This window comes from Podarcis erhardii, assembly GCF_964252035.2.
Source record: "Podarcis erhardii genome assembly, chromosome: 10".
Lineage (NCBI taxonomy): Eukaryota > Metazoa > Chordata > Lepidosauria > Squamata > Lacertidae > Podarcis > Podarcis erhardii.
In genome coordinates, this window is record NC_138500.1 from 55,543,062 (window position 1) to 55,557,797 (window position 14,736).

General features: G+C 40.6%; 1 protein-coding gene and 1 long non-coding RNA gene across 3 annotated transcripts in view; one reads left to right on the forward strand and one right to left on the reverse strand.

The window, feature by feature from the left end:
* LOC309350931 overlaps nucleotides 1–4,103 on the reverse strand; it is a 412,768-nt gene extending 408,665 nt beyond the window's left edge. Inside the window, exon 1 of the long non-coding RNA XR_014160610.1 lies at nucleotides 4,026–4,103. This is a non-coding gene — a long non-coding RNA (uncharacterized lncRNA). The remainder of the gene's footprint in view (nucleotides 1–4,025) is intronic.
* The window catches only part of MET (MET proto-oncogene, receptor tyrosine kinase), a 106,929-nt gene that overhangs the window by 50,674 nt on the left and 41,519 nt on the right, over nucleotides 1–14,736 (forward strand). For both annotated transcript variants that reach the window (XM_081877811.1, XM_081877810.1), the window contains exons 4-5: nucleotides 9,331–9,456; nucleotides 11,527–11,700. In XM_081877811.1, the coding sequence (XP_081733937.1) occupies nucleotides 9,331–9,456; nucleotides 11,527–11,700 (300 nt within the window). The remainder of the gene's footprint in view (nucleotides 1–9,330; nucleotides 9,457–11,526; nucleotides 11,701–14,736) is intronic.

Below are 14,736 nucleotides of genomic sequence, written 5' to 3' on the forward strand. Positions count from 1 at the left end.
AGCACTCGATCTTAGTTGTTAAATCCTTTGCTTTAAATCCTCTACAACAGGGGGGAGACTGACTTCCTTTTTGCACCTCCCCCGCTCGCTCCGAATTTAAATTCCCCCCCCCTTTTTAAATCCGGTTTCCAATTACTCACAGGTTGTTCTTTTTAATCCGAATTTTCAATGGAAGAAGTCAGCGCTCTCCGCCAAATGGCATGCGGCTTCGCTCGGTAGGGGAAGCGGAGGACTCATAGCACCACCCCCCCCGGCACCCGCTCCGTAGCCTTTAAAAAGGCTCCTTCGCGGGTCGGGGGGGCGCAAACGGTGCCCGCCGAGTCACCATGCCCATGGGTTTCAGTGCCCATGGTTTCTGAGGGTCCCCGCGACGCCGACGCGGTAGAACCCAGCCCCTGCCGAGCAGGCTCCCTCCGGAGCTCGGAGGGAGTCTGCCATTCGGCGATGGCGCCAACCCGGAAGTCCCAGTGTTTCCCAAACTTGGGTCTCCAGCTGTTTTTGGACTGCAGCTCCCATCATCCCTGACCACTGGTTCTGCCAGCTAGGGATGATGGGAGATGTAGTCCACATACAGCTGGAGACCCAAGTTTGGGAAACACTGTTTTAACTGGAGATGTTGGGAATGCTGCTCAGCTGTTTTAATCTGCCACTGCTATTATGTATGCTTTTCTTTTTCCTTCTCTTAAGTCTTTCTCACTCAGTTTATAACCAGTAATTCATTTGGTATAGGTTGATGACTTTATTTTGTCTGTATTGTTTATATAGTTATTATCATAATCTACTCCAGTGCTTCTTAAGCTATCTGATGTTGAACCAGTAGTCTTCTCACCCCACACCCACCCATGTGTCAGGAACCAGTAGCATATTTGGTCCCTAAATAAACCCACTCAACCTGTGCTGTGGTGGAGCTGCTATGGAGAAACAGCCAATAGAGACCACCACCTTGCGTAGCACTGATCTATTCATTTCAGCAGCCAGTGCCTTTGCTGCTGGGTCATATAGCTGCTTCTTATAAATAGATCAGTATCTCCTTGGTGCTGGAAGGGCCCCCTCTGCCGATCTCAGCACCTAAGAGGGTCTTTAGGGAAGGAGATGGTCTTTCAGATATTTCCGACCTGTTCCCCCCCCCCCCAAAAAAAACCACAACATTCTATGATGGTACTCACTTATTTCATGCAAATGTCTAGGCCAGTAGCAAAAGAGAGCTTGAATTTCATTTTCAGAGTTTCTGAAACCTTGAGGTGAGGAAAATAGCAAAGGGTTGGCTATAAGGAAAATGTTAGTAATAGCAAAATCGTTTCTTTTTGCAAGTTCCTCTTAGCTTTCTGCAAATTTTTGTGCTTCAACATAGAGTGTTTTTGATAGGAGTACAAGTAGTTAGATGTTTCTGCTTTATAATGGTCTTATTATTTATTCATTTCTTATGCCAGATCATTTCACTCAACATTTTGCCCCCCATCACATGAAACATTAAAAAAAAATGTAGGACAATGCTTCCAGAACACGTTTCCTTTTGTAAGGCCAGCCAAGGGAGCAAAAGGAATGTGATTGTATAAAATACATTGTGCCATTAGTAGAAATAGTCACATCCCCTGAATTAGGCTGGGTTGAGTTACAGAGCAAGTTATCTTTAATATCATATTGCAGTAACCCACAGAGCCTTCCCCCTTTCTTCTCGTTGCACAGCCCAAGAGCTGACATGTTCAACAGTACAGAACACATAGCCTGCCATTAATGCCTAGTAACCACATATACATCAAAATGCTGTTAATATATATATTTCCTTGAAATACCTTCTTTTTAAAAGGAGTTGGAGAGTTGCAGAAATGTTGTGTTTACAGGATATACAGCAAATTTAGAATGCAAGGTCTATTTAAATTAGTTTCCTCTTTTAATTATGCAAATAGTTGCCTGGGAAATAGTGTCAAGCATGTTTGTGATCAAAATCCCCAAGTTTTAGCAGATGAGAAGGGAAAAGGGAGGTTTCCACAGTTATTAGAAAGTCTTTAAATTTCCTGGGATGGAGCATTGCCTTACATCAGATCATTAGACCAGTTACATCATTGAACAAATCTAATGTCCCAACACTCAGTTTAGAAACTCAGAAATGCTTGGCATCATCTGGCCAAAGCTAAGTGTTTTGAAATTTCATTTTATGTGACTAGCAGGTACAAAGGAGTTCTTCTTTGCTTCTGAACAGCAGGAAATGAGGCAACCGAACCTATATAGTTATTGGAAACAATGGTTGTGTACAAAGTTCAGCCAAAATTCACAGAACTCCATGTTTAAGTTTTCTTTAGGTAGAGTAATCCCAAGCCCTTGCTGGTAGCATAATGGAGTGGTATAGCCACTGACAAGATACACAGCTCTACCACTTGCTCTGGCCAGGTCAGAAGCTGAGGGACCAGGGGTAGGATGCACTTTTGCAATGCTAGCTCCCTGGTTGGCTAAATGTAAAGGTCCAGATCAGTCTCCTTGCATCATGTAAATATACCTCAACAATCATCCCCAGTGAACAACCTGGCTGCTGAATTCTGCGCCATCTGAAGTTTCCAAGCTGTGTTCAGAGGCAGCCCTGTGTATACTACACTGCAGTAATCTAACCTGTAGGTTACCAGAACATAGACAATATTAGTTAGGCAATCCCTGTCCAGATAGGGGGTGGTATGTAGTTCAGATAGCACATAGTTCAATGATTATAATCAAATACGTGACAATCCATTGGGCTACAGTGAGACTGCCCTCCCCCCCCCCAATCTAATCCACCCTCTGTTCGCTCTATCAGAATACCTAGAAAGCAGCTTTTGAAAAATAATAACAGTATTTAGTTGCTGTATTTTTGCATTGTTTTAAAACCTGCTTTTAGTTGTTTTGTTATAGGGCTGTAAATTGCCTTGAGATTTATATGAAGGGCAATTCATGAATTAATAAAATAATAAATACATAATAGAAAAATAGAAAAATAGAGAGAGCATGTTCATAGAAATTCAAACAGACCATGATATAATATGTAAGTGGCTTTGGCCATGGCCCCAAAGAATATTACATATTTACTGTTCCCACTGCTCCCTGCAAATCAGGCAGATTGAACAAAGATTAATGCATCTGTTTGGAGCAAAACAAAAACAACTTGGGTTCTGTCTCTTACTGTTTTTCTATATTGGTCCTGAGGGCTTGTATACAGCAATGTAACACACACTGAGCTACTGAACAGGTATCTTTTTCAATTACTGTCTTCTAGTTTATTTTGAAGATCAAACCACTTTATCAGCTGACAAGAAAGTTTAGAGTTTATCATCCTAACTACTTCAGGCAATTAAGTATTAGACTTGGAAATGGATTTTGCCTTTAGAGTGCAGATAAAAATCTTAGCCTTTCCCCCTCTTTTAAAGAGAGTAATGATATGGGGAGAAGGGGATAATCTTGCTGTATTGGAGAACTTGCAGCCCAGTCAAACACATTGTTTTGGCTACACCAAAGTGTTAAACTTTGTGTTGGTCCCTGAATATCCTTGATTTCAGAGTTCATTAAATATTGTTGAGTTTCTGTTACAAAACAGACTGCTAATAATTTTTTTTTTTTTGCTAAGACAGCTGTCACGCATGAGAAAAGAAAGAAAAATGGCTTTACTTCCTCTGAAAGCTGGATGACAAGCCCTCTGCAAGTTATTCTCCTCCCCCCAACCCAGAGTTTGCAGCTGTTTCTGCCTCTTACTGTTGTGACTGTTTTTGATGTGTGGCTGGGAATGCAGCCTTTAACTACAGCTGTTGGGTGCAAAGTGAATTGGGTATTTCTCAGCAGTGGTTTGGTTAGAAAGAATGATGCTGTCACAACTAGCAATATTATGGACATAAAGCTATATTATCAGTGGGTGAAAGTTGAGCATGGTTAATGGAAGTTATAGAAATATGATGACTTGCACCAGAAATAGACACCTTGAACCTTTTTTCCAGCTGGTTAGTCTGATACAAAAATTCCCACAATAAGTCAGGCTACATTTGAGGGCACAAGGAGAAGGGGATGACAGAGGACGAGATGGTTGGACAGTGTTCTCGAAGCTACCAACATGAGTTTGACCAAACTGCTGGAGGCAGTGGAAGACGGGAGTGCCTGGCGTGCTCTGGTCTATGGGGTCATGAAGAGTTAGACACGACTAAATGACTAAACAACAACAACAACATTAGGCCACTAACCCACGCTTTATAAACCATGGTTTATAAACATGTTTAACAGTGTTAAACATAGCCATGCACTTCTCCTTATTTCTACCATGTTCAGGTTTTATCATGGAGATCTTGAGTTGCATGAAACCAAGAGTTCCCTGTTATGTCTGAACTGGGGGACTCCAGTTAATGTCGGTCAGATTCTGTACTACAACCTTGTTCTGTTAACCAACATTAAGCCATGGTTCCCCAGTATGGATATAACCGGAAACTCTGAATTAATGCCAACTATGCCAGACCTGGCACACCATGGAAGAAGAGGAGGAGAAAGGGAAGAGCATGTGTCCGTGGTACTCACTATGGCTTCATAAACCAGAATCTATTTTTTACAAGTTTATACACAATTTAGTGCTGTCGATCTTGGAGAGCCAGTGTAGTGTAATGGTTAGAGTGTTGGACTAGGACTTAGGAAACTAGGGTTCAAGTCCCTACTTGGGCATGGAGCTCACTGGTTGACCTTGGACCAGTTGCTGCCTCTTAACCTAACGTACCTCACAGGGAAAACCATGTGTACCACCTCGAACTCCTTGGAGAAAAAGGTGGGATATAAATGCAGCAGCAACAACAATAATAATACAAACTAATATCACTGGCCTTTGCATACAGATATAAGGGTATTAATGTCATCAGAAGTTCCCACTGATGGAAGCTTCTTCTGGATCAAAGAGCCTTGCTTCTACTGAGTGGGCAGTACTGGATTCAACCCAGTGGTGGCAAAGTTGGTTCAAGTAAGTGGGGTATCGAGCAATCCAACAGGTTTAAGGGTATGTGGTATGGAAACCAAGTGATTCTTTTGAGATAATTCCTTGTTAAAATAGAAAAGGTGAAAGTCTCCAAAGTGCATCTATTATACTATATCTATATCTCTCTATCTATATATAATTTTTTATTATTTTATTTTTTAAACATAAAATATACCAACATTGCAATAACAAGTCATATACTTTTTGCTCTGCCGAGCTCATGACTTCCCTCCATCCCTTCAACTGGTTTTTTATTTCCAAATAGATTGTATGCGCACTTTAACTGTCAGTTTCTGTCTTTCTTTATACTTAAAGTCCTCTCTTCCCCATGGTCAGATACTATTTTTACATTTTGTTGCAAGATTTATTTCAATCCTGCTAGTGTCTTCACATTTTTGCAATAATCATTCAAATACCAAATAAATTTACTCCAGACTCTTTCAAATTTCTGGTCGCCTTGGTTCCGGATCCTACCAGTCAGCTTGGCCAAGTCCGCATAGTCCATCATCTTCATCTGCCGCTCCTCAGTTGTTGATAATTCCTGTAATTTCCACCTTTGGGCGCCCGCCCTGTGGAACGCCCTCCCATCAGATGTCAAGCAAATAAGCACCTATCCTATTTTTAAAAGACATCTGAAGGCAGCCCTGTTTAGGGAAGTTTTTAGTATTTAATGCTGTATTGTTTTTAACACTTGATTGGAATCCACCTAGAGTGGCTGGGGAAACTCAGCTAGATGGGCGGGGTACAAATAATAAATTATTATTATATTATATATATAAAGTTCTTGCCGCTGTTGTGGCATACATAAATAATCTTTGATCTACCTTTGCAATTTCTTCTCCCATCAAACCAAGCAAAAATGCTTCCGGTTTCTTGGGGAAAGTATATTTAAACCTCTATTTGTTATACTCAATGAATTAAAATGTTATACAGTGTTTTAAAGATACTTACATGCTCTTTTTACAAGGGTAGGCTGAAAATGATGTGAAAATACGACAAAGTTGGCTTTAGGCATATCTGTTCTGGATGACAGCTTACACCTGCCAGACAGCCGTAGAAAAATAATAAGGCAGAACTTGGTTTAGTTTCAAGCAAGCCTCCTGGTTTTGTAGAAATCATCTTTGAGATGCATACTGAATAACACAGCTTTAATAGGCACCAACGCTGACCCCCACTGTGATAAAAAAAAGTTACTGCATTCATTTTCACAGAAATAATTACAGTCTTAATATGCAGACTTGGGTGTCATTTAACTGGTAGTTGAGACTTCTGACTGTATTGGGATCAATTGGTAGTGTGAAAAAGAAATGCTTGACTGAATTTATCTGGTAGCCATGTACTTCAATCTGAATACTCACTTCCAGTATAAATGAGACATTAATCTCTTGATCTTGTATATTCAGTACTTGCCATCGCCATAGACAGCAATTACTGAAATATCCTGAGTTGCTGTAGAAAGCCACTACACATTCATATGTGATTATATTTTAATGTTAAAATCCATCTATCAGCAGAGCCAGCATTATAAATCTAACTCAGCCATTTAATCAGGAAAGTTTTGTCTGTATTTCTTGGCTCAAAGTGCACTATAGTATTTACTCTGGGGGGGGGGGAGAATGAAGCTAAACTTTTTTGGGATGGATGCTTGTCAAGGTCTTGTTTATACAATTCAGGAAAGGTTAATAGTCATTGTGGTAGAGAGAGATCAGGGACGCAGGTGGAGCTGTGGTCTAAACCACTGAGCCTCTTGGGCTTGCCGATCGGAAGGTCGGTGGTTCGTTTCCCCACGTCGGGGTGAGCTCCCGTTGCTCTGTCCCAGCTCCTGCCAACCTAGCAGTTTGAAAGCACACCAGTGCAGGCAGATAAATAGATATCGCTGTGGTGGGAAGGTAAACGGCGTTTCCATGTGCTATGGTTTCTGTCATGGTGTTCTGTTGCGCCAAAAGCCCTTTGGTTATGCTGGCCACGTGACCCGGAAAGCTGTCTGTCGATAAACAGTGGCTCCCTTGGCCTGAACGCGAAATGAGCACCACAACCCCATAGTTGCCTTTGACTGGGCTTAACTGTCCAGGAGTCTTTTACCTTTACCTTTTTTTAGAGAGATCTCAGCCCAACCTACCTCATTGTGAGAATAAAATGGGGAGGGGAGAGAACTCCATATGCCATGTTGAGCTCCTTGGAGGAAAAGTGGCATATAAATATAATAATTAATAAAGAAAATACGCTACATGTAACCAACAAAACTAAACCCATTGGTGAGAATAAAAAACGTGAAATGCTTCTAATTATTATAGGGAAAGAAAGCAAAACTTTAATCCAACCTGAAAATATGAAAATGTAGTCAAAATAGATGATTGCAGTGATGCTACAGTAACAAATTGACCTCAGTTCAGGTCAAAGCCTAATATGACATGTTTTGACCCAATTGGTCTTCAGAAGAAAATTATTAAATTCAACTTGGTGCTGTTTTCTCTGATCCAGCAGTAAAATGCAGGATTTCCCAGGGAAAAACAACCACCACCATTCAGACACTGACCTGGAAATCCCAGATCTGTGCCTAGAAAATGCGACACAGGCCCTTAGGGATGAGCCCTTATAACAGCTTCCCTAAAATGCATTTCAGAGGTTGTGGCAATGGCCTCAACATAGCAAAGGTAATAATGAGTTTATAGCACTTGCAACTTTTACTAGTAGTAAGGAATGTCTTCAGCCTGGATTGCCAGGACAAAGCTTGTTTACTTGCTGTGGTGTTCAGTTTCAGTGATAATGGATCCTTGCTGAAGTACTGGCCAGCTCTCTAGAACCATGGAAACAAGACCAAATGGTTCTGGCATTGTTTTGAAGGTGCATCTTAGAAGCAATTCGAGGGTTAACGCATGCTCAATCAAGAAATAACATTTGGCAATAAGAGGAAGCATTCTTGGCATTTTGTAGCAGTGGGCATTCAAGAGAAAACACAGCTAATGATCCATTATAAAGGTATTTGCAGCTGTGGATTTACCTCTCTCTAATACCAACATTAATCTGTTTTTTCACGCAGCTTTGCAGTTTATTCGTGTGTGTGTGTGTGTGTGTGTGTGTGTGTGTGTTTCACACTTTCTCCTGGTTGTAAAACCAAACCATGTCTGAAACACTGGGTCAAAGTTGCATGCCGCTTAAACTATACATCTCCACTGAGTTTTTGCTTCTTCCGCACAGCCAGATAATGACCACAAAATTGTACTTAGATTTGCCCATAAATGTGGCAAGGAAGCTATTTTTTATTTATTTTTAAGCCATTGGATTCCACCCCTCTGAGAATAGCTACAGCACTGGTCTTTTAAAAGTTTATTTCAAAGTAATTCAAAGATGTTAACTGGGATTTCATAGAATTTTTTACTTGAGGAATTCAACTCTGCCACAGTTGACTTTTAAGAGAACACTATTTCACCCTGTAATAGCTATTAACCTTTATCTAAAAATAAGACTTCTACATGCCAGTTTTGGTTAGCCTCATACACACTAAGCTGCACAAAGCTAAAACAGTACTTCTGTACATTTTAAGGGGTGGCAAACTGTTCCATCTTGTCCCCAATGCTGTTTAACATCTATAGGAAACTGCTGGGAGCTGTCATCAGAAGTTTTGGAGTGAAGTGTCACCCATATGTGGATGACACCCAGATCTATTTCTCTTAGCCATCAGAATCAGGAGAGGGGGCTTGAGGTGCTAGACAAGTGTTTGGATGTGGGCCAACAACCTGAAATTGCATCCTGAAAGGACAGGTGTTATGTGTTTCAAGTTCCTTGGTCCAGAAGGTGGGAACACACTGTTCTGGATGGGGTTGTATTCCCCTGGAAGGAGCAGGTTCGTAGGTTGGGGATATTCCTGGATTCAACATTGTCAGTTGAAGGACAGGTGGCCTTTGTGTCTGGGAGTGGTTATTTCCAGTTCCAGCTGGTTCACTAACTGCTGCCCCTTTCAGACAGAGATGATTTGGACATGGTACTCGATGCTCTAGTAACTTCCAGATTGGATTGTTGCAATGCATTTTATATGGGGCTGCCCTTGAAGACAACTCAGAAACTTCCAACTGGTCCAAAATTCAGTGTCTAGGGTTACTTTTAGAATTCATTGCTGTCAGTCTAAAGTCTTTTGTTTCCCAAAAGTGATACAACTTTAATATTATTATTATTTTTGCAGAAATGTTGACCTCTATTGTCTTCAAAACATTGTTGATTTTAAGCTATTTTCTCATTGGTTCTTAGTGCATTTATAATGGATTGGTATTTGTATCCCCGCCCCCAAATGGAACTATAATTGTAGATCAGGATTACTGCACAATATGAATATAAATTGTTTGCTTTCTAAATTTTTTCTTTTTCAGATAGTGATTTCTCGTTCAGAACACTATGAACCGTATGTAAATTTCCAACTGGATCACCATCCTGTTTCTCTAATTAAGAATTTGCCAGGCGATGATGGTTATATTCTGGTGGTCACCGGGAATAGGGTAAATATTTCATAATCTTTTGGTTCTAGGGATACCTTTATACAGTGGTACTTCGGGTTACGAACTTAATTCGTTCCAGAGGTCTGCTCTTAACCCAAAACCATTCTTAACCTGAGGCGCACTTTCACTAATGGGGCCTCCCACTGCCGCTGCCACTCAATTTCCATTCTCTATTTCCAGGTTAGCGGAGTTTGTAATCCGAAGTGTTTGTAACCTGAGGTACCACTGTATAAGGATTCCTCCTATTACCATTATACAGCCCATCAGTTGTGTAAGCTGGTACCCCAAATAATGCACCCCAAAGGCACAGCAGAACCCACAAAGTCACAACAAGGAGCTTGCCAGGCTCTTAAAGCCTCTCCCCACTACCCATTTGGAGGAGGTTGCAACTTTGCCCCCTTGTGTTCCATGGTAAAGGTAAAGGACCCCTGGATGGTTAAGTCCAGTCGAATCCAACCATGTAATTGCATGGGCAGAGCGAGAAAGCTGTACCCTCCAAATCAGCTTCTGGGAGGAAATGCCCACTCACTGACAAAGAGCCTGTTGCCCTAAGGGTTCTTGGCCGGGAGCGGTTTATCCCCCTCACTAACCATTTTTCAGGGATGCATCTTCTCCCATCCCATGCAAGTCAATTGAGACATCACTCCATAGATATGCATAGGGAGGAAAGCTCTCTCTGTGTTATTGTTTTTTCAGCTGTGAGGAAACATCCCGTACAAAGCAGGGGCTGCTGCCTTACCATTGTGTGACTAGGTACAGCCTCAACCACAGCCATTTTACCCAGCACATTTTATGCTGCTCAGCTGGGATCTGAACCCCAACTAATTATGTCCAGGTTTAAGGCATTTCCACAGGTTATACTGCCATTGTATTCTGGAATATAAAGAATAGAAGAGGCCCAGTATAAACACATTTTTACATTTGAATACAAAGGTGGAAATGCAAAAACCAATTTAAGAGTCACCTTTGCAAAAGTCCACATTGGTTAAACTTGTTTAATGCACTCTTTGAGGTTCTAATGAGTTCGCCTTGCAGCCTTTCCATAATCTTTTGTGCATTATTTGCTTCTTTGATTTTTTATTTTTATTTTTGCATTAAGAAATCAAGTAAATGAATATAGGGAATTGTTTGAGCAGAAGACCTGTGAGGAAAACCAGTAAAAGAAAAGTAATGTAAATGTAGGGCTGACACCTTTCCTTTTTCTTTAGTGCAAGCTGTTGAGAAGAAAAATACATAATGACTTAAGTAAAAGAATGGTGTTTCGAATGACCTTTGTTGATAATGTATTGAGCTTAAATGGTATTAAACATATTCTATTATTGGAAAGAGAGTTTAAAGCGAAGAAATGTTAGTGTAATTCATCATTCTTGATAGTTGTTCGCCCCATCCTTTTAGGAATTCTACAGGCACCAATTAATTGACACTGACTAGGAAGGTAGCATTATTCCTGCCTTACAGGAGAGGCAAATTAGCCATCATTAGCCGTTTAAAACTAGACTAGGAGTTGGCCTTTACAATCAAGCATACATTACCCAAAGCTGTGCTTGAAGGTATGGATTCAGGTTTTTGAAAAATAACAGCCACAACAACCCCAGTCTGTTCAAGCAATGAACTCAACACATTTTTAATCCCCTATTCCCTATTTTAAGACAGCAACTCAATGCTGCTTTCAAGTATGCCTTCTGCTTCTTGCATGATCAATTACTCTAGAGGTGAAAAAGAAGTGAGTAAAAAGACTTAACAAGGGATTTTTTGGAGGGGTGCGTGAACACACAGGGATACTTCTCATGTGTTGTGGTTTAGATTTACTGATATACCTAGCATGGATCAGCAGCCCTACATATAGTGTGCAGCAAGAGAATCCCTTCCCTTTCTGTGATCCATCAGTCTTCTGATGGGTCGTGCTTTCAGTGTTTATTGAAGAATATGAGCCTGCCTATATTGTAAAAGTTAACAGCCATATCATTGGCAGGGTAACTTAAAAGTGTTTCTGGCTCCTCAGCTGTGTATACATTGTCTACTAACCTATACAGTTTTGGGGTGATTTTCATGTAACTTTCCTGTCACTAGATAACAAAGATCCCACTAATTGGACCAGGGTGCTCTCACGTCAATACCTGTAGCCAGTGTCTTCGATTGCCTTCCTTCATGAATTGCGGCTGGTGTGGCGACCAGTGCGTGCGGTCATCTGAGTGCACTGTAGGAAGCTGGACACAGGAAACATGTGCACCCAAAATTTCTCAGGTAAAGCTATCTTTTTCTTTCATTAATCCCTGTGTAATGTAGACTGGTGTAATGATAAGTGTATACAATTCTGGGCAAACTCTCGTTACCTGTTTGGAGAAAAGCTTTCCAGAGAAGAAGCAGCGATTTGCCAGTTCAACCCCAAGCAGGGAGTGGGTTGGAAGGATCTAGAAAAAAAAAAACTACTGCAGTGGGACACATGAAGTATCACTTCTGTGATTTCCTTTTCTCAAGTTAAAACATGCCCTCCAATGATTTAAATAAGATGTTCTTACACTATGGCACACCAACAGAAAATCTCTACAGTGGGGCTTTTCCCTGCCTGAAGGAAAAAGCATTTTCAGTCTCTCTCAAATTACATTTGGGGCTACAGCATTGAGGAGAGGATTAATCCTCTCTTGCTGCCCTCCCGCCATGTTTCTAAATGGAATCTCTACCCTCCAAACTTTTATTTGCCCGTTAGGGTAAAATACAGAAATTGAGAGAAGGCCTTTGTCAAGTTTTGCCTGGACAAAAATCCCAGTAAAATGGGTAAAGAGTGACAGGTGGCTTTTCCATACTTTGCCCTGGGACAACTTACCATGTAAGAGTTTTCATTTATGTGAAGTAATTATGGCTTTCAGCATCAATATGGGAATAAGTCAGGTGTGAACATGCTGAATGACTCCCAGAGTTATTTTGCATACCAATTTAGGACTTGAACGTTGGTGAATCTTTCTCACTTTAGATTTCTCATAATGAAGTGACTTCCTCATTCTTGGTAACAAGAGTCATTAATATAGAGTGGCTTTCTTTTCTGTTTATTTTATTAAAAAAAATCTAACACCATGGAAACTGGCACTGATACGTCCAGGAACCTCGCCAAAATGCTGGAGAGGCTGCACCTCCACAGGCACGTATCTCCGCTTGTGGTGGGAATGCCCCCAAATCCAACTTCTGGACAGCAGTCCTACAGCAAACAAGCAAAATAACTAAACACCTGTTAGAAGTCACCTCAGAACTGGCCGTACTAAACATCTTCCAAGATAATAATGTCCATGCACACTATAAAGAGCTCATAATCTACCTACTCTCAGCAGCCAGAAACACTGGAGAGACCTGTCACGAGTAAGCATGGACCAATATGGCTGACCTGACCCAACAATCACCCTACCCCACAAACAAACCTCACTGCAGCCAACTAAAGATAACCAACCACGCCCTGCCTCCCCAACCTCTCTCACCACCAAAAAAAATATATGTATGTGTGTATTTATACATATATGTGTGTTTGTGTATGTATGTATGTGTACACACACAAACACACACAAACAATAAATGAATAGAGAACCTACTCAAGTGACACTGGCATAAAACCACACAAACATACTAAATATTACCACCACAATCCTCTCTTCCCCTTCTCTTTCCCCTCATTCTTCTTCCCCCACATTACTCTGTATAATGTCTCACATCAAACGTAAAAAAGACTTTATGATTTGGGGGGGGGGGGAGAAACAATGCACATTTTTTGTGAACCAAGGAGATCTTTAATAAATTTTTGTTTATCTTTTTTGAACCTCAGTACTGAGGCTGGCTCAACGGAGCTCTGTTCCCAATGGAAGCCCTATAACGGAGCTGTCAATTCTGTTAACACATTTGGGTTGTGTATTGTTGCCCATTAAGTAAAGAGACAGCCTGCAGATTGGCCCCTAGGACAGGGAGCCTCTCTAGAAGCTGCTTTCCGTTAAAAAATATTCATGAATGCGGAAAGTGTGAGCAAGAGTTAAATTACACAAATGAGAAAAGAGCTTAGTAGCCCATTGCTGTTTTCAGTTAGCTATGGTCATTGCAAGATTTGTACAGGCTACCTCTGCATTTAACCAAATCATTTTGCATTAAGTGTGACATAATTATGAAGGTCTAGTTTTACAGAGCGGCCATGCCACTTGTAATCCCACACGTAAACACACCAACCGTTCACTCGATATATTTGTCTCTGCTGCTCACTGCTATTGGTGTTTTTAGATGGATAAATGCATAAATAGTGGAGCCTCTGAACTACCGAACATACTTCTGTTTTGCTTTTAAAAGTGCTTAAAATAGCATCCAAGTCAAGCCCAACACAGAAAACGAATCTGTGTCAAATTTGTACCTTATCAAACTGTTGTAATCTGTGTTGAAGCAAAAGAGAAAAAGCCTATGGTGACAAGACATAGCAGGATGGTGGTTAATGCATCTTTTGTAATGGATTAGAACTCAGTTGTGAATTCAGGAAGGACCAGTGAACAATCCTTGCACCCTACAGTTATGTATAGATGCACAACATGAAGGCAAATCTGTCTTCTCTGAAAGGGGGAAGCTTTTACAATCACTTTAAGCAAGTGCACATGGCTTAAATGGGGTGGAAAGCAGGCCCTAAATAATTTTTAAATTATGAAGTCTGATTCATAGTTACATTAGGCCTTTTATGCACTTCACGTAGTGTAAAACGGCCTTAGAGTGAATGTAAATCACATTTAAAACTACATTAAGGCCCCTTACCTCTGCCAGGGCAAGGGTAAGAGGACTTCGTGTGACTGAGATGTCATGCTATCATTAGTCTGTGAGGTTAGTATGAAATTGTTCAAAGCCGTCATGTGTAATTTGGGTTTTTATGACAAAATGCAGGCATGCTTGGTATAGTCATGTTATTTTTACATGCAGGAGATGTTTTTAAAGGTATCTGTTGAGTAAGGAAGCCATTAGGGGGGAAAGTTTCATGAATACTGTATAGCAATTCTTTAAATCAAGTCCACTGTGCTTACTCAGGAGAAATTTTGCATAAAGTTAGTGAATGATGAAAAATTCTCAGAGTGCAATTGGATTGATATAAAGCTCAAGTTCATGTGCTGAATATATTATTATTTTTTAAAAATGCAATAAATATTATTCTCTGGCAGTGATAAATGATGAAATATCCTAATAGCTTGTGCCACAGCATATGTGAGTTTGTGGAACTTCTTTCTAAAAGGAAGAAAAATAATGCAGCTGAGAACCTAAATCTTTATGGTCGCT